Source organism: Aptenodytes patagonicus, chromosome 5 (genome assembly GCF_965638725.1).
Source record: "Aptenodytes patagonicus chromosome 5, bAptPat1.pri.cur, whole genome shotgun sequence".
Lineage (NCBI taxonomy): Eukaryota > Metazoa > Chordata > Aves > Sphenisciformes > Spheniscidae > Aptenodytes > Aptenodytes patagonicus.
In genome coordinates, this window is record NC_134953.1 from 35,869,038 (window position 1) to 35,893,423 (window position 24,386).

General features: G+C 37.8%; 1 protein-coding gene across 2 annotated transcripts in view; it reads left to right on the top strand.

Moving 5' to 3' along the window:
- Nucleotides 1-23,723, top strand: part of REEP3 (receptor accessory protein 3) — a 59,138-nt gene extending 35,415 nt beyond the window's left edge. For both annotated transcript variants that reach the window (XM_076339351.1, XM_076339350.1), the window contains exons 2-8: nt 5,044-5,116; nt 9,423-9,499; nt 10,017-10,137; nt 11,455-11,568; nt 18,933-19,080; nt 21,615-21,766; nt 22,540-23,723. In XM_076339351.1, the coding sequence (XP_076195466.1) occupies nt 5,057-5,116; nt 9,423-9,499; nt 10,017-10,137; nt 11,455-11,568; nt 18,933-19,080; nt 21,615-21,766; nt 22,540-22,596 (729 nt within the window). In that variant the 5' untranslated portion in view covers nt 5,044-5,056 and the 3' untranslated portion in view covers nt 22,597-23,723. The remainder of the gene's footprint in view (nt 1-5,043; nt 5,117-9,422; nt 9,500-10,016; nt 10,138-11,454; nt 11,569-18,932; nt 19,081-21,614; nt 21,767-22,539) is intronic.
- The last annotated feature ends 663 nt before the right edge of the window (nt 23,724-24,386 follow it).

The following is a 24,386-nucleotide window of genomic DNA, read 5'->3' on the forward strand; positions in this document are numbered from 1 at the left end:
GCTATATGGATACACAAACACATTGTTTTATTCAGATTTCAAGGCTTTCCGATACTTTTTTCCCCTTTGTCTTTTGATTTTAATCTAGTATATTTGAGAAACATTTGTCTTTAAATGAGCAAAATGTCTGTAGAGGAAGTGGCTGTACCAAAAAAGGAATGCTATGTTAGTTGCTGAGTACAGCTGAAAAACTGAAATAGCTAGGCGTACAACTGGCAGTAAAATTACATTGGTAAGCAGGATTATCCATATATCTACTAGTAAAATAAAGTAAATGACATCACACTCAGCTGAAATCTGTTTCCATCTGTGGAAACTGGCTTTGTTTTTGTCCACTACATTAGTGCAGTGTGCTGATATCCAATGTGAAATACAAACTGCACTTTTAAAAATAACACTTAAGCTTTTAAATTTGAAAAGTTTTGGAATAATTGGGCACATCCTTGAAGTTCGTTGTATATTTACTGTAGAAATACAGAGGAGGGGTGTGGTTATAATGCATAGCAGTAGGTGTTGCTAACAGCTTTGAGATTTTTGGGGGTATCAATGCAAACAGGAAAACTATTAGAAAATTCTCGGCTGTTGTAGCTCTCTGTGTCAATGATACTGATTGTGCCCAGGCTCCCTGCTGCTGCTTTTCATGTGTTTCTGCTTCAGTCAGCTGCAGCGATCTCTCTTTTGCCTGTATACTAATCTTGATGTATAGATTGAGGGTAAAAGTGAATTTTGCTGACCTTCAACTACGCTCACTGGTGAAAAGTTGGCTTTTCTACTGTTAAATTGCCTGGTAGCTTTAACTAAGATTAGATGACTTTGCCAGTGTGAAGGAGGTAGTGATGCCAGAGTTGGCAGCAGCATCATACCACACTTAAAATGTCAGCTCTGGCTGTAAGAGAGATAAAAACTTCACAGTACTGATTCCTATTATTACTGTCTAAATGTGCTGATGTTTTTCATTCTTAGTCCTATCGACCCACTTTTTGGGGACAAGTGGTAGTTTTTTCTAACACTTCCATGTTACAGCAGTATTGAACACTAATAAGTAATGATATATTGTGGTGTTAAGTTTCTTGTTCTTTGGTTTAAAAAGTGATTTCTAGAAGAATTTTTTAAGAGAAAAGTGAGTACTAAAATAGGGGTTTTTCTGACTCTTGATTTGACCAGTATTGAGTACCATAAAGATTCGCTAGATGGGGAAAACTAGCTACCTTTATTGTGTTTGTCTCGTGCTAATGTTCTTGTTTAACTTGGGGTCGTCTTTAGCTTAGCTTTATGATTTTCTTACTGTTACTGTAATAAGCTTTCTGCTTGAAGATCAGTTGTTTCCAAAGCAGTGCTGTCAAAAAAACTTTCGTTCTGTCCCAGTTCTTGTTTCTGCCAGATTTTAGAGGATGACACATTCAGAGGATAAATTGCTGTTTAAATTTAACAATATAACTTTTTTTTTTAAATAGAAGTGGTGCTACTTGACAGTAAATTGAGTGGAAAAGTATAGAGCAAAAATCTGTTAAGTGAAAGATTCAAACTGTTTCTCTTTCATATACTTCATAGCAAGAAACTTACATGTGCAGGCTACTAGTAGCTACTAAAATAACTTTGGACTATTTTTTGAGAATTTGGGAGAGGTATATAGATGATCAGTAACTGCTGGCATGTAATTATGCAGCCGTCTGACATTTGGTAGTGGTTATGATGTTCAGGAACCTCTTTTGTGTCTCCTCTGAACAAAGAAATTTCTGCCCTTATAAAGCCTGTTATGTTATTAGGATTAACGAGGCTTTCCTTATCTCATACTTAATGGTTATAATTTCAGCCAGAAGAACGAGGAAAGGTGAGAGCCATTAGAGCTGATGGGTTACTGAACAGGAGCACAGGGACAAAATGAGAGGAGAGCTGTTGTCTACAGAATTTCATCAAAATGAAGGGTGTTTGGTCTCATATTCCTTCTGTTTCCAGATCTCCTGTTATTTGGGTGAAGTGAAGTTTTTAACTTGTGTTGTCAGGCTTTTCTCCTAGTTGGGAATAAAACCATTCAGGGGTTTTTGACTGTTGCTTTTATTGGCCTTAGAATGAAAGGTCTTTGGATAGTAGTAGAGCTGTATTTGGACAGGCTTCTATAGATTAGTATGCTGAACTGGAATTCAGGTAGTCTTGACTCTTTCAAAAGGCATTTCAACATCTGAAACATGTAGGTAAGCTCTGCTGCAGTGGAGTAGCAGCTTGTCTATACATACTAAAGAGCTTCAGGATCCATCTTCTGTTAACTCCAGTTTAGCATGAATTGTGAAATTCTGAGCATCCAGATCCAGGTTTTAAACTGCCGCTATGGCACACCAGTTATGCTTTTTCATATCAATATTGTTTTAAGTGATCTGCAGTGCACCATCCCTTCCCACTACAGAGGAGTGTGATCTTGTGGAGACCTGCTTGAAGTGCCCTTCAGCTCCTTTGCTGCTATCGGCCATTAACAACTCTGTTGTATGAGTAAAGACCCAATGTACGCAAAGATTGCAAACGTGCCCCAGAAGATTTGTTCAGATCTAGTCTTGTGTTGTGGAAGTGAGTGCATCCTAGAAAAGAGCTATACATGATTAACTAGCTTTGACTCTTACTTATAATCAGGTAGTAATCCTTTTATTGTCCTAAATTCAATTAAAACCAATTATTTTTCTTAGAGCCTTCTTTGTTCTTTAAAGGTAAGAAAATATATGGTTCGGTGTTTGAGGCTTTTTCTTAAGTTGAGTTTTATAATTTTTAAATTAAATGATGAGGAAAATATATACATATTACGCGTTCAGGAGAGGATGGGGATGTAGATGTGAGATTTATACATTTGACTGTGTCTGGCTTTGGGCTTCTTAGTGCAAGAAAGATGTTAATTTATTTGAGAAAGTTCAGTCGAGGCCACCAAGATGGTCACAGCACATGACTTGCAAGGAGAGTCTGAATGAACTGAGCTTGTTCAACAGGAAAAGAGAAGGCTTTGGGGGGACTTACTAGTAATCTTGTGTAACTTTTTGGAGGTTACGAGAGCCAGGCCCGTTCTCTTGCTGTGCTACTCGGTCAAGAGAGACAATGGTCATAAACTTCTGGTTCTGACTGGCTATAACTAAAACTTTACACTGGGAGGCTCATTAAGCACTGGAGCAGGTTGCCCAGAGAGGATGCGAAATCTCTCTTTTGAAGTCTCTAAGACTTGACTGGCTGAAGCCGTAAGTAGCCTGGTCCAAATCTGATGTCGACCTTGGTTTGAGCAGGAGATTGGACTAGATGATTTCACAAGGCCGTTTCAAACATGAAGGGTTCTGCAATTATGCTTCCATAATTTTGTCCTCTCCCCTCACTTGTGGCATTTATAGCTTAACATTAGTACCTCTGCCAGTATCCCCCTGCCCCTGCAGTAGGCTTCCGTCCACGGGTAACAGTGTGTTTGTTTTGCACTGAAGATGGAGAAACCCTTTCTCTATGGCATCTGTGATGTTGAAGAAAGTATCTCACCTTTGCTGTTAACAACTCTATTTTTTTTTTTCGCTTATGTACTATATGTTAACTCTTGGAGATAACTTTAGTACTCTAAATTGGCTTCCTACCAAGCAGAAGACTTCTGCCTACATATCAGAGTGGTGCTTGGAAGACGGTGTATATCAAACTGATTGAATTCAAACTTACATTGATGTCTTGTATACTAGGAAAGTTCTGTGGTAGTCTTTGCAAATAACATCTTGTAGAAGGTGGAGGCTCTTGGAGTAGTTGCTTTAAAAAAAAAAAAAAGTAAATTGGGTACAAGTTCTTCGAATTTTTTCCTGGATCTAACAGTAAAGTAAAGCTTGGTAGTGTCAGGCAGTCTTCTGCAGTGGCTCTGTAGGTAGAACCACTTATTTAAAGCTATCTGACACAACTATAAACCCTTAAATTTTAGTTGATTATTTACTCTGGTAAACTTCAACCATTTGAGTTGAAATCTTACATGCTGGATCTGTCCCAGGTGGACTCTTATTAAAAAAAAAAAAAAAAACCAACAAAAAAAACCAAAAACCACCACGTGATGCATCTTCCTTCACCTAACTGTGAGAAGTTAAATTACCTGAGTTCTGAACTTAGATCTCTGGATATCCCTACAAGTGTAAATTTCTCCCACATAACCATCCTGAGCAAGTTGTAAGTGACACTGCAGAGAAGTAGCCAGACTTTTCTGCAGTTGCTGCTTTAGGCCAGCTGGAACTAAGGGCAGGCAACTGCTTGACTTCACAAAGTGTAACAAACTGGTGAAACAGAAGTATGGAGCTCTTGCATTTGTCAACGAGATGGCAACTACTGCTGTTCAATTTCTCATAAAGAACTCTTCTACTAGTCTGCGGCCAAGCCTCTTACTAGAAAATGCTGTATTGTAACAAACTTGTGTTAGAGCAGATCTTTTTTCTGATCCTGCTCTCAGCATGGATTGCTTGGCACCCTCTCACCCTGCTCTGCACCTTACTTTTGATGAATTTTAGCAGAAATTGGCTGGCTGAGCAAAACTGGATTAATTCCCACTTGCCTCCATTTCCATGTGTTGCTGTTGCAGAGTTCTAGCAAAAGGAGATGAAATTATGTAACTCATCTTGTTGTCTTAAAATTACTTTGGAAGAATCTTCTGGTAATCTGATAAAAGTAGATGATCCTGATTACCTACTGATAGTTGTTAGAGGCTCTTTAAGTGTGATAGTACTGCCAATGCGGAAACAGTCTTTTGGAATGGACAGACTGCAGGACTGGTTTTACTTGTAGCTGAACCAGAAGAGCTACTAGTTTTACATTATCTATTAGAGGCAGTCTTACTTAACTTGGTTGTCTTCGGGGCATACAGCCTTTTCTGTTCATGTTGCTCTATTTTTGTGTGTTGCTAAACTTCTCTAAGCAACCTATAATATAGTGATTTTTTTTTCCCAAGCTAGAGAATGGGATTTTTTTATTAAGTTGGCTGCATTGCTCTAATGATGTATTGTCACTGTTTTGTCATATACAGTATAACAGATTCTGAAAGCTCTTTTTATTTTCCAATAGGCTGGTGCTTGGGATGCTGTATCCTGCATATTACTCATACAAAGCTGTGAAGACAAAAAATGTGAAGGAATATGTAAGTCACATTCCTTTTAATTGCTTAATTAAATGCCTCTGCTGACATACAACTGTGAAATTTTCATTATGCGGTGCAATAAATCATATGAAAACTTGATTCGACTGTCTTAATATTAGGTACAACACCTGTGTGGATGTAGTGGTAATCCTGTGATTTTGTTTGGAGAGCTGAAGTTAAGGTTTCTCAGACTTTTCATAGACTTTACTGAAACGTGTCCAACATGCTATGCTGTATACAGGTATTTTTAGGAGGATTTTTAAACTTAAACCTTGAAGTGTTGGCTGCGTTTCGGTGAAGTGCCTAAAATAATGCACTTTTGGGCAGGGGGTAGAAAAAAGGTTTCCTAATTCTACCAACACCTGTAGTATAAGCAATGACAAATTGATTCTTAGTGACCACTTGAACAGTAGCAGCAGTTTAATTGTCATTGTATGGAGCTCAACAGGGGATTCAAAATCTACCTGAGAAAGGAATAGCTCTGGTTAATCTATCATTCCTCAAAGAGGAGAAAAAATGTAACCAGGGAAGGAAAAGATTTGGTTAAGGTGACGTGGAAGCAGAACAGACAGAAGAGTTAGGTGGAGGAAAAACTTGTAGTTACTGCAGTTTAGAATTAATCTGTTTAAATTATTTACTTTTCAGCGTGAGCAATGATGATTACCACAGAATGTTACCCAGTTGTAGTCACAAGGAGCTTTGGTCACTGAGTTACTTCCCTGTTTTTAAGAGGCAACCTAACTTGATTTCGGCAACTAACCTATATTGGATGGAGTCAGTGTCATCAGTTACTTTAACTCAGCAGCCGTAGCTGTGACCTAATGCTACGGTCTGGATGTGTGATGTCTCTGCTTTGTACTTGGTTGTAGTAGTAGAATGCAGTAGTTGTTGTTCCTCCCCTTGTATGTCTTATGTTTAGTCTGATCACTCCATCAAGGCTCCAAAGTGGACATCATATTCATACTTCTTCTGGTTTCTGTGTACAAGCTGATTAGAGCTTATTTGTGCACATACAGCTAGTGCCTGTCAGAGCTAAGCTTCTGGGAGGAAAAATAATAAAAAATCAGAGAACTTCCTCTGTCTCATGCTTACTTTACCCTGTCAGGAAAGTATATAATGCAAAGAATTTATAATCCGCTTTTCCTGCCTGCTCCCTCAAAAGGGATCTGCAGGCTAAGTAGAGGATAGCAGTTTTGAACACTAACACATGAAATCACTTTAAGAGGTTACCGTTGCTTCTTGCAATATGTTTTCTAGAAAAAGAAAAGTAATGTTTGTAGAATGCTGAGATTTTGACTTATCTCAGTTGTCCAGTTAGCTGTGACTTAGCTGTCTTTCTTGGGCAACTTTTTTCAGAGGTGCCTGTCATTTACAGGCCCTTTAGTAGGGCCTGGAACCATATTCTTCCAACTGTGTATTTTCATTTAGTTTGAAAACACTGCTTTTCAGTCACCTGTGGTGTTTGACAAGTCCCTGAATTTGCGGTTGCATACAAAATGTTCACGGGGCTGAGATGAATGAGACCCATCACAGTGACTTCTTCATGGGCAGGGAATGACATTGATTCATCAGTGAATTACCACTCCATTGCTGGTTGGGTTGAGTGTCCAGATAGATCTTAGGGACGACCCATGTCTTTCATCTTCCCAGCTGGGTCACTTTCTTTCCTGGAGAGCATGTAGGTGTAACTGCAGTCTTCCAAATGGCACAGCCCTGCTGCCAGTCATGTTATGGCTCAAGCACAGCTTCCTTTCCAAGGTTATGTGTGGCTCAGGAGCCATCTCTTTTTGTTTGTTGGATTGCAGGAGCTTTATAACAGTGAAATTTTTGACTTAGCCACTGCTTCCAACAGTAAAAAAAAAAAAAAAGTACAGACATCTTGAGTTGCTGTGTAGGTCATGATGCAGCAAACTGTTCAAAGATTGTTTCTGGGGAAAAAAAAAGTGTTGCTGCCGGTTTTAGTGATTTAAAAGACTTATGGTCTTCAGTTCTAGAAATTAGGATATGTGCCTTTGAAGCTTTGAGAAGATTTATTTGTTCTTGTCATTACCCTAGTTTAATGGAGTTGACTAAGATCTTTGAGGAGTTTTTTCACTGTGTTACACCAAAGGGCTTGTAATAAGCATCTGAAACGCAGTTTAGAAGTCCGAAGGTCCTTCTCAAATCCTGGCTACAGAATCCTGACTTGAAAGGATGTGCTTCAGCCAAAGCCAACAAAGATGAGCTTAACACTTGGACGGTAGGAAAAAAACCTCAACAAAACAAATCTGTAATCACTCTTCTAATATAAAAAGCAAAACTCAATCAAAGCTTCTGTAACTTCATCTTTAAGAGTTAAGTAAATGATGGTCTTCTGGGCAGTGTTAATTATGACCTTCTGTTTTTCCTGGGTTTTTTTTCTGATATGAAAACTGCTGTAAGTCACTCAGGTTCATTTGTCAAGGATACTTTTGATACCTAATGCATTAATTGTACTAGAATATAATTTGACTTACAGTTTTGAGAATCTTTGCCCAGACCTCAGCAGGACTCCTGGCAGATCTTATGTGCCCTTCTGCAGAGCATTTCTTACTGTTCCTAGCAGCCCAAGAGAAACTCCACTTCTACTGTTGTTCCTAATTGGATAAATAAATGTTGATTAAAGAATGAATAGCCTGGGTAAAATATATTGGAAAAAAATTCAGTCCTGCATGGCATCTTAAAAATTGCATTGTATTATGCTTAGGTTGATGGGGCAAGGGTGGATGTTAGTTTTATTTTTATTCAGGTGTTGAGACTGGTTCATGGAACGGTCACCAGTCTAAATGTCACATGGCCTGTCAGAGATGACTTCAGCTGTTGTGTACGTTTGTCTTAGCTTATTCAAGCTTGAAATATCTAAATCCTCTGAGAGATTGAAGTGAAGAATGTCATCACATGACTGAGTTTCTTTTCAAATTGAAACGCAGAAAAGCATTTAAGATAAATGGGTCTCAAGTTGTGACGAAGGAAGTGGTTTTAAAGCATAATGCACAGCTATGAAATAGGCAGCAGTGTAGCATTAGGTTTTGAGTACTTACTTAAGTCCACTTCAAAAAAAGATTGCTTTAAAAGTGAAGATTAAATCTGAGCCACGTCCTCTGTAGGAAAGTGTATATATTCCTCCTTTTGAAAGACGGTGCCATGAATTCACGACTTGAACTGGTGTCTAACAAATGTGCTGTTTAATGTTTTGTGCGTATACCAGAAGAGTTAGTAGTCTGTATATTGCAAATGAAATGACGTTACTGCATCTGGTTGCAGGTGATGCTTTTCTTCTTTTTTTTCTCTTTTTTTTTTAAACGGTTTTGTTTTTTTCTAGCATAGATAGTGTTGGAATTTAAAGAACATGTGGGCGTTCAGTTAGTATGAATAACCAGTGGTGGTTTGCACTGACCTATTTTGGAAATATCAGTGGCCAAATGCAATGTATTTTAGAGAAGACAAATGCATGGAACTACTTCTGTAATATTTATTCTGAAAGATGTAATCAGTTTAGACAACCAAATCTGAACAAACGTTCGAGATAAATGAGAGATTTAGTTAACTTTTAGAAAACAGAACTAAAACTTGTATTTTAAAAGCATTGTCGGATTTCAAAACAATGATGTATAGTGTAGATCTTAAAAGTATATAGATATAAACCCTTGAAGCATTAAGATGCTTACATGTGAGCTCTTTTATTAACAAGAATTTTGTAGTTCTTGGCATATGAATACAACTAAGTTTCCATGAAAATGCTTTTTTCCTGCCTTGCCCCAGTGTTAATACCATAATGTTAAGCACACATGTAGAACTTAACTGGAAAGTATAACTGAATAACGTATATTGTGAAATGAAAGCAAGGGCTACCTGACTTACTAATGCTGAATATTTTGTTTGAGGTATAAACATATGGATGAGTGTGGAAGAGAGTGAAATATCCTTTAGTGCTATAGTGGGAATTGCATTTCATTCTTATGATAACGTACTGAACCTTTGCAGTGTTTTTTTTCTTGTCACTAGAGCTTTCTAGAGGCAGCATCAAATCTGTGAAGCCAGCCTAGGTGAGGTTGTGACCCTGGTGACCCAGCCATTTCACTTAGCTTGTTGCAGCTGCCACCAGTTCTATTTATGAACAGAAAACCCTTAGGACCTTCATGTAATTTCACTTGAAACCTGGCTGATGCAGGCTGAGATACTGTTGAATGTCTTGCTCTGACAGCTCTGAACTGATTGTACAGTGTATGGTGTATTCTGTGAAAGGTGAAATCAAAATTCTTACTGAAGATGGTGTTTTAATTTTCAGGTTCGCTGGATGATGTATTGGATTGTGTTTGCTCTTTATACAGTTACTGAAACAATAACTGACCTAACAGTCTCTTGGTAAGAGCCTGCTTTTTATGAAATCTATACGAAACTATGTTTCTGATGTTCTTTGATTCGTAATGATTTAATTTTTATAAAGAAGTTGTGCTTGTTGATAGCACTTTTTCTCAGGAAAAGATCTCGGAGTGTATGTGAAGAATAACATCTGTTTTCAAGCTTGCTGTACACTGTCACTCGAGGTAGGGACGATAAAACTTCCACCTTTGCTGTAGAAACTGAATAGGGGAATGGAACTCTTAAAAGGATGGACTATAATTTCTCTGTGCAGGGAATGTATAATGCAAAGCAAGTATATTAACTGTTTCCATTTCTTAAATGACAGTACGGTCAGTTAAAAAATTAAATCCATAGGTCTATAACTCATTTAATTTTTGTCTAATATAACTTCTTGTATGTGAAAAATCCTATATGCTAATATGTAATTGTGTTTTTTGAAGACATCTCTTCATGATTAACTACTGTGCATTTTCTTACTGCAGTTGTTGATTTCATGCAACCTTTAACTTGTCTGTAGGTTTCCACTGTACTATGAACTGAAGATAGCTTTTGTTATTTGGCTCCTTTCCCCATATACTAGAGGGGCAAGTTTAATCTACAGAAAATTTCTTCACCCGCTGCTTTCTTCTAAAGAAAGGGTAAGAAATAACTTCTCATATTTTTAATGCCCAATATGGAAATACCATGTGCTGAAATACTAACTGTTGCTAGATACATGATAAAAGCAGATCAGTGTGTTACTGGTTTGCCAGGCAGCATGGACTTGGACTAGAAGAGGCAAGTGCATATGACTGTCCATATATATGTTTCTGTTTAACTTGGATGAGAAGACAGTGTGCTACTTTCTATTGACATGAGATAGCCTGGTGTTCTCTGGTCTACTTGGTGCACTTCGGGGAGCTCAGCTGGGTGGAAGTGATGCAGTTTGACTTTCTACTGGAAGACCATGTGCAGTACTCCCTGTGCAGAAGCGTAAATGCAGTTTTAGCAACAGCTCTTCATGTTACCATTTTTTCTAGCATAATGTAGTAATAAAAGTTCTCAGGATGAATGTCGTTGATGACTTTTCTGGTGTGCAAACTGAAAGGGTAAGAGGAGAGACTTTCTACTGAGGTTTAAGGGAAGACCAGTCTGCAACAGAAAACAACAAAACAGAACATAGCTAAAGAATATTTAGCTTTAGCGACAGTATGACAGGGCCACAGATCTGCTTAGCTCTTTTTCAGTATTCTGTTTGGATGTGTGGAAAAAGCGATTAGCAAAGGTGTGAAGACTACCACTGAAAAATTTCACAGTACAGAAAATAGCATTCATAAAGGTCAGTGCTGGGCTTGGCCTTTATTAGGCAAAACAGGTAGCTGACATGATTGCCACTGATATGAACAGTAAGGTCATCTTGACCTTCTGAAGGTTGAACAGTTCTTTCGCAACTTCATAAGCTAAAGGGATTTTTCCCCATAGTCTGCTAGCTGTTGTGAACTACCTTGAAGCCTTTATCTCCAACTTCAGGCATTTACCACGTCTGGGGATAAATGTCATGACTGTATTGTCCTTGGTACTTAACTATGTCAAAGCTCTGGCTTTAGAAGTTCTTTGTGAGCCGACTCTACCTTTCTAAGGAGCTCTCTGATTTCATCTTAAGCATGTTATTTCTAGAACAGCTTTTGTCTGACAAGCTAAGTGTATTCTCTGTAAGGAACTTGCTATGTAGCTGCAATGTTTCTGAGCTGGACAAAAGTGATCTATTTTATCTTCTTGTTTGACCAGACATAATCCTTTTTAAATGAGAGAGTATAAGTGAATGAAATATCAGTATACAAAGGCAAGAGTAATTGTCCCATTAAATATTTTCTTAAGATTTCTTCTGTCTTCCTTTATTGATGGAAAAATTATACTGTAGGGTAATGTGACTTATGCGCACAGCCCTCTAAAATTTAAGTATGTTTTGCTTTTAGGAGATTGACGAGTACATCGTACAGGCCAAAGAAAGAGGCTATGAGACCATGGTGAATTTTGGAAGGCAAGGGTTGAATTTGGCAGCAACTGCCGCAGTGACAGCAGCTGTAAAGGTAACTTTCTACTTGCATTAATTGCTTTTGTCCTTGATATACTTATAGAACAGTGTAATTGTACTGAGGATTTGCCATTCCTAAATAAAGATTACTTCTGCAAATGAATTGAAAACCTGGAACTCAATTTAAGGGTTGCAGCACTCTAGTCCTCCTCTACTATGTTTGTTTGTTTAAGATGGCTTGTAGTTGTTTCTTGGATGATGGGGATCAGTTTACTGTAATTCAAAAGATACCATGCAGTTTTCTATGCAGACTTTTGGTAAAGATGACGATTGTTTCTTTTCTGTCTCTGTTGTGCTTTCTTGTTGGTAAACAAACTATTTAAAGGATTTCTGGCTTTTCTGCTGTTTTTCTCCAATCAACTTGAGGTAACTCCACATATGAAGTAAGGCATGAAAGATTACTACCACAGATAAAAGTTATCTTGTGACACAATTAACTGGTTTGCAACTTGTTGATTGAATTATTAAATTAATACACTAAGCATAAGCTTGCATATTGCTGTTTAGCATACTCTTGCTTTGTCATGTAATTTCCATTAAATCATGTAGTAACCTGTGGTTGTTCCCAATTTATGTTCCTACAAAACTCAGGACCTTCAGTTGAATTTCAGAGGGTTCTAGGTCTAGGGAAACAAAATAGAAACTTACAAGAGTCAAAGCAACTTGTGGCCCACCAAAAGGAGTATAACTTTAGGCAATGTGTATCCTACCTAATAGTCATTTAAACCAAAACACGAAAAAAGTGTGGAAAGATGTGTGTGTCCTAGCTAAATGATAGTTTTAAGGCGATCAGGATTAATTTCTTCCTGGGAATAAATGAAACTGCTGCGTTCATAGTAACAGGACTGAAAACCTGAACACTGTTAGTAGGTAACAGAAAGCAATGTAGAGATCCCTGGCTGTCAAAGTTAAGTAGGTACAGCTAGCATTTAACTTAAATTTCTGTGGCTGTATGTGAACTTCTTGCTTTATAAATCAAAGACATTTCTAAAAACTGCATTTTCAAATGCTATCTCAAAAAGCTTTGGAAAAATAGTCATGCATCTCTTGTTTGTTCATGTTCTCTCTTTTTAAAGATATATGTGGGTGGTAGTGTGAAAAATATCTTTTTTTATTTTAAAATATGGACATAATGAGCCAAAAATACTAAGAATGTGATTCAATATGATCACTGGTTCTTTTTTTTGTTATTCAAATTCTTAGTATTGCCTTGAGGCATGAAATAATTTAGAATCAAATAGAATACATCTCTAAAGGAATGAAAGTATCCAGAGTGAAAATAGGTTATTAAAAAAAAAAAAACCTAACAAACAAAACCTCAAAGCACTCTACTGGGAAAAAGTTTAAGAACTATGCCAAATGCTAAAATGCAAATTCTTTGCCAAACAGCAAATCATAATTTATTACAATGTGCACCTGTAATGATACTTATGCTCTGTGTGTTTTCCTTATGTCTGGCTAAGGTTGGATATTGCCTTGTTAATCCTTAGGGTGTTACAGAAATATTGTAAAATAAATAACACAAGTATCTCCTCCCACTTTCTTCTGAAATAATGAATAACTTTTTCCTAAATGTCTGTGTTTAGATTTCATCGCTATTCAGCTGTGACTGGCAAGATGCCTGCTCTATTTGTTAAAACTTGTTAAACATGCTCATGAATGTTTGTACAGAATTAGTTCAGTGCAGATGAGATGCTTGGGCAAAACAACCACCACAATACCAAAGACCTAAAATAGACATGGTTTTTAAACACTATGAAAGAAGAGACTCTGAAAATCTTTATTTTGGCACGTAAAACCTCTCTTCAGTTCGTCATTCCAAAAAGCTGAGCGTGACTGCTCCATGCAAGCAAACGGAGACAATGCATGTGTTCTTGATTTTTGTTCCCTGTTTTTCAAGAGTTGACTGCTGCCTCCAGCAGGTGAAAAGATTATCCCTTCAGCATGAGTTGGTGGAGCATGCTATAGGATTTCAGGAATGGAATCCTATTAGTGGGATCAGTTTTGATGGGAAGGAGACACACTTTCATCACTTTTTTTTTCTTTTTTAAATTTTATTTTTGAAGGAGCAGGCATGCTTATTCTGACATACTGGATCTCAAATTAGGAGTAGAGAATGTGGGAGGTTAAACACAAGAGGAGGTCCAAAGAAAGCTTCTGTTCACTGAAGTGTCCAAGCAAAAGATACTACGATGTCTGCTTATGCTGACTTCAGGAAGGTGGTAAAATTGCTTGGAAACTCTCTGGAATGTTTTCACAATCAAGTGTGGGAAAGAGCAGTTTTCTCCAAGGGCTGTCAAAGGAATATGGGATTAGTGTTAAAAGCCTAGTTGGCTGTGTAGGGGAGGCTGGATCAGCCAGCCAAGTCAGTCTGCCGAAATTTGACATAGATTTAAACCTGCTCCACTGTAGTTAAGTTAAAATGTAACTGGCAGGAGTCGTGGCCTATAGCTTACATTCCTATACTGATATTTTTAGCTGGTACTAGTTAGCCACTGTTCATATAAGATTTAGTGTTTCAAAACTTGCTGAATAGCATACATTAGAAAAATAAATTGTGTTACACGTGTTAATTTAAGAAAACAAATCTTTGTAAAATCCTGATTTCAAGAGACTTAAGAGGTGAAATACGGTCTAGACTGACTTTTACAGGTGACTAATAAAAATTTTCTTTGGAGTATAAAAGAATCGGCAACAAGATGCCTTTAATGATAGGAAAGTTGTTGGAGCTCTTTCAGCTCAATAGTATATGGATTTGTGGAAATTATGTCCACAACACTAAGTTCCACTGATTATATCTTGTATTTTGATGCATCTGCTTTCCACATCTTCTGAGACGCCAATTACCTGTACACTCCAATTTTTGCCAACACATAAATTCTGAGTTCTCAAGCTACTAGTGAAAATTGGTTTCTGTATCACCACATGTGGAACGGCTGCTAATTAAGCTGTGAAATGCACTGTCCTTTATGAGGTCACAGAAGTATTGTTCATTTGTAAAGTATTATTTGGTAAAAAAAAAACCCAAACAACATTTTGAGGGCTGTGTTTTTGCATGTCTTCTAGTCATCCTGAATCTGCTGCCTCTTTGCTGATTGAATATTATTCTAATGGCCTTGCTCAGACTTCCCCTTCTTCCCACTCAGGGCATGGCAGAGGAAGGAGGTATCTTGCAGCCAGCTGAGGCGTACAGCCAATATCACGATGAGCAGCTCAGCTCACCAGCAATACTGCTTTCATCCCTCCTCCCTAATGAGGACTGCCTGGCATGCTGCAGAGGTCATTCACGGGACAGCAGTCCCTCTCCAGGTTGAGAGGGAACAGAAGTCATTCCCCGTCAGCCTGGATCGGATCAGGGAGAGAACAGCTGGGAATGTGGGTGCTGCACACTGCAGCTCTGCAGCCATAAAGCTCCAAGCAGCTCTGTGGACACGCAGTCCATTGAGAACTTGTCCAATGAAGGAAAGCAGCTTTGTTCAGTGATCCTGACCACTGAGGGGGTGCAAGTCCAATTTAAACACCAAAAAAAAGAGTCCCTGAGGCAGACATACTGTGTGGTGTCTGTTTACAGCAACTTCCCTGGGTTAAGTATATAGACTATAAAAATACATGCTCAATAAAAAAAGAGAAGGGCATTTCATATATGAGGGTCAGCTGATGAAATGGCATACTAATAGCTTACTAGAGTCTGAGTAGTGTCAAAAGGAGTCCCTTAAGTAGGCTGTATTTATCAAAAACTAGATTTAGAAGCCCATTACAACTTTAATTAGTGCTTCAGGTTGGTCACTGGTAATGAATGTGGTCTCTGAAAAGTGTTTAATATGTTTTGGGAAATACTATTGAATAAATAAGCAGACTCATTCTTCAAGACTTGCATTTTGTTTAAGACAAAACAAACTTTACGGTTCATCTCTCTTCAATGTTCATTTACATAGAAATTTGAGCACTGAAGTTGTTCTCTGCTTTTTTGCCTGCATTGTAATTGTTAATGTGTGTCTCTCAATCTTTTGTGGTGTAGTTTAGTTGGCAGCCTCTGGGCTGGATGCAGCCCACTGTATTTCTTCTTTACTGATAGGAACTGTTGAAATAATAGGACACCAATGCAGGCGTGGCAACTGCTCTGCCATCTTCTTGTGAGCAGCATCTTGGTGCTGTGTGTATGGCTGGGGAGAGGTGATGGTTGCTGCTGTATCAATGGCTGCTGCCATACCCATGGCATGAGTGTTGGAAGCAGGAGATCCCCCTTCAGCTCCATCTGCAATTGGATTGCTCTGCCTTCTGTTTTGCAGGCAAACATCTTGCTTTCGAGCTGTGGCTAGTAACTCTCTGAACTTTCAAACAAGATATGAAAGCTCTTAATGCATTAATATTCTAAATGTGAATGTTACTCTCACATTTCCTGCAGCAGAGGGTATTTAATATTTTTTAGCCAGACTTTTATTCTGAGGTGATAGTAATTCAGACCCTCACGGAATGCTTTGTTTTGGCAGAAAGCAATTATCTGCTTCTTTTGGGCATGGGGAGTGGAAGAATCTTCCTAAATCTTAAGTGCTGTATGAGCACAGTGATATGGGTTTTTTTTATAATTAAAAAAACCTACACAAAACACCTTGAAATTTGTCCTACAATTAGTCTATGCAGTGGTGTGAAGTAGAAATCAATTTTGATTTGGCTAGACTGGATCTTCCTAGGGGTGTGGTGGAGAACTGCATTCAGGCAGGAGAAGACTGGGGGGATTGTAGGGAGTACTTGCATAGGATTTGTGTAATGTGTGACCATGACTGTGCAGTGCAGCAGTGGTGCAGCCCCCATTCCTACTGTGACTCTCAGACATCTGTGCTGCATCTCTTATTTGTATGTGTATCCTTTCAAACTTCTTAATATTTGCTGTGTGTAACTTGAGTGAAACTTTCCATCTTGGCAAGTACTTTTGAAATGAAGGGCCTATTGTATGAATCCGTTATGTCCTCACTGAATGAGGCAGTACTCCACAGGAGCTCTAGCCTCATTGAGCGTGCAGTTTGGTTAAGGGCACAATGTTATTTTATGGCACATAGTTTGACTTTTTTCCCCTTTGAAAAACAAAATTCTGTATCCAAAAGCTGCACTGAAAAATAAGGCTGAACGTTCCCAGATTGGATCTAGTCCTCTATATCTACAGTGGAATAGGAAATACAAGCTTGTAATGTGAATTCTTCTTAGCATGTTAGTTGTTATAATCTTAATTACATTCTCTTGTACAATTTCCAAATGTCTTTTTGTAGTACATCATACTATGAATGAACGTGCTGTGCAACTGTTATGCAAGTGTGTCTTTCTATACTCTTGTTTCTGGCCGAATCCAGCTTCTGTTACTATTTTATAGTACATTCTGTCCACACTTAGTGAGTGGAGTTGTGCTGAATTTATATGGATTCTGCTGACAACCAGATGGGTACATTTTATGCATTCATCAGTGTTCAGTGATTGAGACCTGAGTCCAGTTGCATCGCTTTCAAACAGTGGATGCAGACTGATCAACAGCGTTATGTGTTATAGCAGATACTGTAAGCTGTTACTTGTCAAAAGAAGCGGTCCTGTCTCTCCAGTTCTCTTCTTTTCTTTAGTGTCCTGGCAGCTTGACTGTTAGTTCTCAGAGATGGCTCATTCCTGATTCAGTTTACTGTGCAAATGCTTTTCAAAGCAAGAACTGGAGTAGCAGAAGGGCAGGATTCCTGCCTTAAGGCAGGACAGACCTGCCTTAAATAAGCCATTTCAGGCAATAAAATTAACTTCAGAATTTCTACAATAGCTTATACACACTGTTCAGTGTCAGTAGTGCATTTTAGCTCAAAGGCAAGCTGTAGTTGTGTTCTTGAGAACTGTCAGTCATCCTACATGTATGTAGGAAGAACTAGAAAAGTAAAGACTTCTACTTCTCTCATAGGAAACTTTTTCTTTGTTGTTGTTTAGTGGCAATGTATGAATGGTGGTGTAAAAATTAAAATAGGTTCTTCTTGCCGGTGTAGCACATGTCTTAGCTTTATATGCTGTACTAATGAGTAGTCATTAGAAAATGACTATTAGGTTTCAGCAACTTCCCCCCCCCCCACCTTTGGTGGCCATGCAAGCTTAAGGAGTATCACTCTATCTCTTCACTTTACATGGGGTTATTTTTAACATGGAATAATTTAGTGTGCTGGTCTACCATCTGCAAACAGTTGTTGCCATGAGAGTGGGAACAAATGGCTGTGGCCCGTGGTGCAAGAACTGCCTTATGCTGGTGCTGTTGCAGAGAAAGGCGTGTGGAATTGTACCCAGATTTCTGCTACTGCTAGCTAACATAATGCTCAAATGAGGAATTTTACTTAAAAGCTTCATTTGTAAGAATGAAACAAAATCTTGAACCCTTGCTCGAAGTGGGATTCATGCACAGGCTTGTCAACCTTCTTCTGAAACGGTAACTTTTTGCCTCATATGCCAGAAAGGGAAGAATTAAATGTTATTTTAACATGACACTGAGTAATGTGCTTGTTGTTTTAGTTGCTTAAACAATAAATTAAGCTTCAGTGCTTTAATAATAACATCATCTGATGTAAGATGAAAGAGCTGCTTGATGACCCTCCTTTCCAAAGGGGAACTTTCTGTATGTCCACGTAGAAAAGATGTAAAGACTATCAGAGAAGGAATACTAATGTTCAGATGTGATCAACTATCCTTATATGTAGCATTAGATTTTGGGTTGGTATTATGTCCGTAAAGCTGTATTAGTAAGAGAACCTGCTAGCCTGTAGTCCAGGCAGGACCTCTTTGGTTTGTGGTTTCAAGTTTCTGTCAACTAGAGCTTTTGTAGTGCTGCCAGTTTCTTGGTTACTTGAGTTCATGTTACAGAGTGTATTTTTAACACTTTTTTCCTTTCTTACGCATATTCAAATTTGTAGAGGGTAAAATATAAAATAGCGGAAATCTTTATTTATCCTCAACCACGCTTTTTAAAAAGGAAGTGTTAAACCCACTGTCACGCTACCTAGCACTGCTAGAGAAAAATGTTTGAAGTGAATTGAGCCTTTCTGATGTTTTTTTTTTTTCTTTTAAACATGTCCCCTCACCCAAAAAGCCTTTAGTTGCTCAGATTAAAGGAGTGAAATGGGACATTTGTAATGAAATTGCTAGCTTATCTGTAACTTTTTTATCTAGGAGCAATATACAGTTAGGCTTGGGTAAAAGCAATACGTAAAGCAAATGTAAATCTACCGCATGCTTATGTTCAATGAATTTTGTAGTGCAACAAGGAGGCATGGGCTTAAACGTCTTAACCCAGCTTGAACAGCAAAGTTAAACCTCTGCTTTGTTTTCAAAGATCCTGTTGTTGTATTTCAGAGTCAAGGTGCAATAACTGAGAAACTGAGAAGTTTCAGTATGCATGATTTGACTACTATACAAGGAGATGAGCCAGTAGGACAGAGACCCTATCAGACATTACCAGAAGCAACAAAGAAAACCAGAGCCTCTGCAAGTGAATCTTCAGGTAAGTATCTATCTATTTTTTTTTTCTAGCTGAAAGAACAATTTACCGAAGACAAAAGTGGGAAAGCAGAAATACTTTACCCCATTTAGAAATGGAAGAGGCCTCAAAGAATTCCAGTGCACTTAACAGAGTTGACTTGAGCAAGATATATTACGACAGTTGAGAAATGCTCCCTGAATTATTTTCTTCTTGCAGCTACTAACAGTGTAGTCATACTGTACTCATTACTCCTATCTTTGCCAATTAGAAATGAGAAATCTGTGCCAAAGTAAAGCTTAATTGGAAGTAAAAAAATACACGATTAAGTGGTGTTTCTGTGACAAATGTACAAAAAGTGAAACATGAAAATTTATGGAAATTCAATAAATAGGAACAGAAAATTAATGGAAATGAATTCAGTAGATCTGTAATGATAGTTCAAAATGTAAAATTGCTTGTCGTGATAGGAATAATGAAGGCATTAAGTTGTCATAAGGGACTGATGCACATCAAAATATGGTGTGCAGTGACCAATATATGTTTTTGCAGAGATATAATGTCTTACGTCGTTGATATTATTATTATTATTATTATTATTATTATTATTATTATTATTTATTATTATTATTATTTTGCTCTTGAGCCTGTGATGCTTGAAGGAAGGTTTCAGTGAAAGGCTGTCAATTGCACCTTTTTAAATGGTTAGGCTACAATGTAAAGTGGTTGATATTTCACACAAAAGAAATAGCTCTGGCCTATTTCTTTTCTTTTCACCGATGCCTGTAATTTCTTCTCATCCCTCCATTTTGGGGAGGGGTGGTGCTTGTGGAGCACAAGGAATTCCAGGAATTGCATGGTAGCCCATGGTGTTTCTGAGGAATAAATGGACACCTGAATGGCCCTAAGCTGAATTGCTAATTGAGCCCAGAAGGTATCCTGTGCAGGTCAGTGTAAAGCCAGGGGGTACTGGCCAGAGAGAGAGCCTATTAATTCAAGAGTTGCATTAGGGATGATGTCACTGCAGCTGTCGTGCAGGGGCTATTCCTGAGTAAGAGAGCATTAGTTATCTGTCTGAAATAGCTTGAAAATGCTTAAAATTCCATTTTAAAAGAAATTACTCAGATACAGTTTATACTGTGTAAAGAACCACTGATTGTGAGATTAAATCTCACATGTCAAAATGCTTTCTTAGAGCTAGTTTAACTTAATTGTTTCTACTCCTGGACCCAAATCTAGCCTATGCCTCTTCTGTTTTCTTTGAAGTTTCTTCAGCATCAGAGATTTTAAAAAAGAACAAACTACAGATAGAGTTAGGAATACTATGTAGCAATATTTTGTTGCACTTAGTAGAATGTTATTTTTTGTGATCGGAGCTGGGAGCTCCTGTGCAAATCAGTTGAAAAGACCTAGTTGTAGAAGGACATTGATCATAGGATGACTGAGCTGCCAGTATGCTTGCTGTGAAAAAGGCAAATGTGATTTTGATGCATCAGAAGAGGTGTTACAAATAGAGATAAGGAAGTACTGGTGTCACTGCAAACATCCCTAGTCAGAAACTGAGTAACAGATGCAATTCAAACCTTCCATATTGAAAAAGACTAATTGAAACTGTGTTGGAGGTAGAGACATGTTACCTGTAGAATGGCAGAAGAAGCAAGTCTGCCTTAAGTAGCTCTGGAGTTAGGTGAGCATGATTCTAATTTCAGGGAAAAAAATGAAATGACCAAAGGAAAAGGATCTAATTAAGCCTAAATAAAATACTGGCTTAAGATGACGTATATATTGATCATGAATAAAGTTGGGTTTGGAGTCTAAAAGGTGTCTGAGTGTTACAGCTTGTAGGTTCTGGAATGGCCTTATCAGAGGAGAGCTTGGCAGAGGGGAAGAACCAGACTATGTTCGGGGGCTTTATAAGTTTGTGATGGTGTTTCAGGGCTTTTGGACCCTAAGGATCTCTTCAGCAGGTGTTTTTAAGCAGTTTGCGCCCTCTAGTGAGAATCTGTGGTAATAATCTTGGCCCTATTTTTGTAGGATTTAAATCACCCTTAATAGTACTTTGACATTGTATCGATCTGAAACGAACTTTGGTATTAAATATGGAGAGAGGTATACAAGTATGAAGAAAGACCCTATGAATCACAGAATCATAGAATGATTTGGGTTGGAACGGACCTTTAAAGATCTAGTCTAACCCACCTCCCATGGGGATTGTGGCCAAAAACCTTAAGTACTTCTCAAGATGACCACTGAGGTTTTTGCAGTTCAGTGTAAAGCAGAAGATGGTAGCAGACTGATGGTTTACTTTTTGACAGTTGAAGAACCACTGCATTACATACGTATGGAATGAAGTGGCTTGTTACTTACAAATGGCAGAATGATAAGTAACAAGCTCCTGGCAGACTAGATGTTTTGCTGTTTTGAAACAGCTGGCAGACTGACCATATCGTTTAAAAGAATAGAGTATGTGTGTTAAAGCTGAAACTCATGGCTTTCTTAAAAATCTAAAAGTTACAGCTACTTCTTATTAAACATTTTTATAAAACTGTCTTTTAAAGGTTACAAAACTCCACTGGAAAAAAATCCTGGAGATGATAAAACAGATGAAGAGATGGAGGGGACACATTCAGAGGATGAAATGTTTGCTCAGAGAGGCCTTCGAAGAACTCAGAGCATGAAATCTGTGAAAACTATTAAAGGCCGTAAAGAGGCAAGTATAATCTTAGTTAAGTATTTGTTTGTAACAATGTACCTTGGCATTCTTAATGCAGAATTTTTTTTTTTCTTAATCTTAGAGGGGTTATCAACATCAACATAGAATGCTAAATGGAGAAGGAAGTATGTGATAATATCTAAGCTTGGAGCTTTTGTACTTTGGGGTGTTTAAGGGACATATATGAATGAAACGAACTAAGCGAGGAACAAAGGGAGGAGGAGATGAAATAGGCTCTGTGCTTGAAATGCTAATTCTGGCACCACCAAGCACAAATTCCAGGAACTGCTCCCCTTGAAAGGGCTGTAGATAGCGGTATCGTCATCTGCATTTGCGTGTCTCGGTTGGGCGCACTTAAACATCTGCTGTTCAATGGATTAAAGAAGATGCAGAATTTTTTAGTTCCCATACATATATGGCCTACTTTGACTTGTAACCCACAAAGAGAGGATTCTATGTAGGATTCAAAGTGCTTTATATTTGCATGTGTCACAAAATTTAAAGACATTTCAGAATAAACGTCTATGGAATCTCACAAAAGTTTTTGGGTAATTCTGGGAAAACAGTTGAGGCTTACCCTTCTTGCCCAATTCTGTTGAAACTGTATCTCGTTCAGTCATAGGTAGATTCTCTTACTGAATCTGTGGAGTGTCCAAAGCACATTTAAAATGCTTACTAGATTGGATTAGTGGAAAGGTAAATAATATTTCTGCCTGAAGTGATCTCAACTCTTTTGTTAAGTTATAATTTTTTTTTTTTCCCCCTCTCAGATACGGTATGGATCACTGAAATACAGAGTAAAGAAGAGACCCGCTGTATACTTCTAAGTGTATTGTACAATGCCTGCAAGACAAACTGCTGTATTATAATAACTTGAATTCAGTGTGTTAAGTGTTAAAGATCTGTGTATGATTCATATAATGAGTATGTATGAATAGCTATGGTAGGACTTGGTTTTATGAACCTAAATGGTTGGATAAAGTATTACTCTGCTTTTCTGTAATTGCTTATTGTTTAGACTTAAATCTGGACAAGTTATAGTATGAATTTCAGCACTCCTTAAATAGGAGTTAAATGAGGAACAGGAAACAGCCTTTTTCCAGAGGTATTGAACAGACTGAAATAATTACAACTCCAGTTGAATTAGCAGAAGTTGTAAGTATTTGGAACTTGTCAAAATTGAACCCGTAGTGTCCCCAAGTTTACATGGAAAGATAGTTACACTTGAAATATTTTTCTGAACTACAATTCCTGAAAAGGCCTTTGTGTAATTTAAAAATTTATAGTTTAAAGGACAGTGGATGATGGTGGGGAAGGAAAAGGGAAGACAAGGTAGATACGGTACGTCCTTAAGATCATCTTCTTGCATCATATTGCCAAGCTTAAGAAACTTACATAATACTAATAGGTGCAAACTGGGGGTACATTTAGCACTTTATGCAAAACTGTATAGTTTTGCACACTTACCGATTTACAGCTGCACATGTAATTTTAGTGACTTCTTAGGTAGGTTAGACTTATCTTTTGAATGCCAGCAATTCTTGTATTTCATGATCTTTTTTAAATTTACCTTGATTGCTTAAGTACACTTAGGATGCTGTAGAGAACTGCTACTAACACTTAACAATATTATCAGGTGCCTTTCTATGTATTGCAAGGCTTTGTGGTTTTTTCTCGTGTGTGTTTTTTTGTGTTTTTTTTGTTGTTGTTGTTTTGTTTGTGTCTTTCTTCCTTCTTCACCTACAGAGATGTAACATGATTTAAGTTAGTTTTTGGTTAAAATTGTGGTAAGGAAAACTTGTAGCAATTCCAGTGATAGACCTCAGGGATCTGATCAGCCCATCGGCTGTGTATTAGAAATCATGCTGACATGAAGGCATGTATGATACATTATTCAGGCCCTGGTTTGGTTTTGCTGTGCATTGCTTTAAGAATGAAAATATATATATAAGAACATGCATGTGTGTATATTTCTTATCATATGTGGATTCTAAAATTGGCTGTGTAGTACTTTCTTTTATTGCTAAAGAATTACTAAAATATTTACATACAAATAGCTTTTTCTAAAAGTCTAGCTGATTTAGTCAGCCGTTTTATAACCTAGAGTCCCATGGCATAACTGTTTGCACAGAGATTAAATTTGGAATGTCATTCAAGGCAGGGACTTGTCGAAATGACTTTTTGAGGTCCCCTTTGCTTCTATTTTCTGCAATTCTGAGGATTAGGCTGATTTTAGTTTTCTGTGTGACTATATTTCTACTGGAGATTCAGGGAGAAAACACCCACTTTTCATAGATAGTATTTTATTACTTGGCATGGGGAGAGATGGTGTTACTTTTCTTGAAAAGAAAATGGGGTGCGATCCCTCTTATTCTTCGATCTTGGACTCCAATCCTTAGACCTTCCTCCAGGTATGACAGTTATCTGCAAGTCTACTGCAGCGCTTTTAAACATATTCTTAAGGCTTGAGCTTGCTGCAATTCTTTTTCTTTATGTTACAGCTATAGTGGGTTCACTACTGGTAGGCACTTAATGGCCTGTTAATATATACTGGCATTTGAAGCAATCTTCTGTAGACTTTGGGCCAGGGTTTGAATTGTATGGATAAAAATGCAGC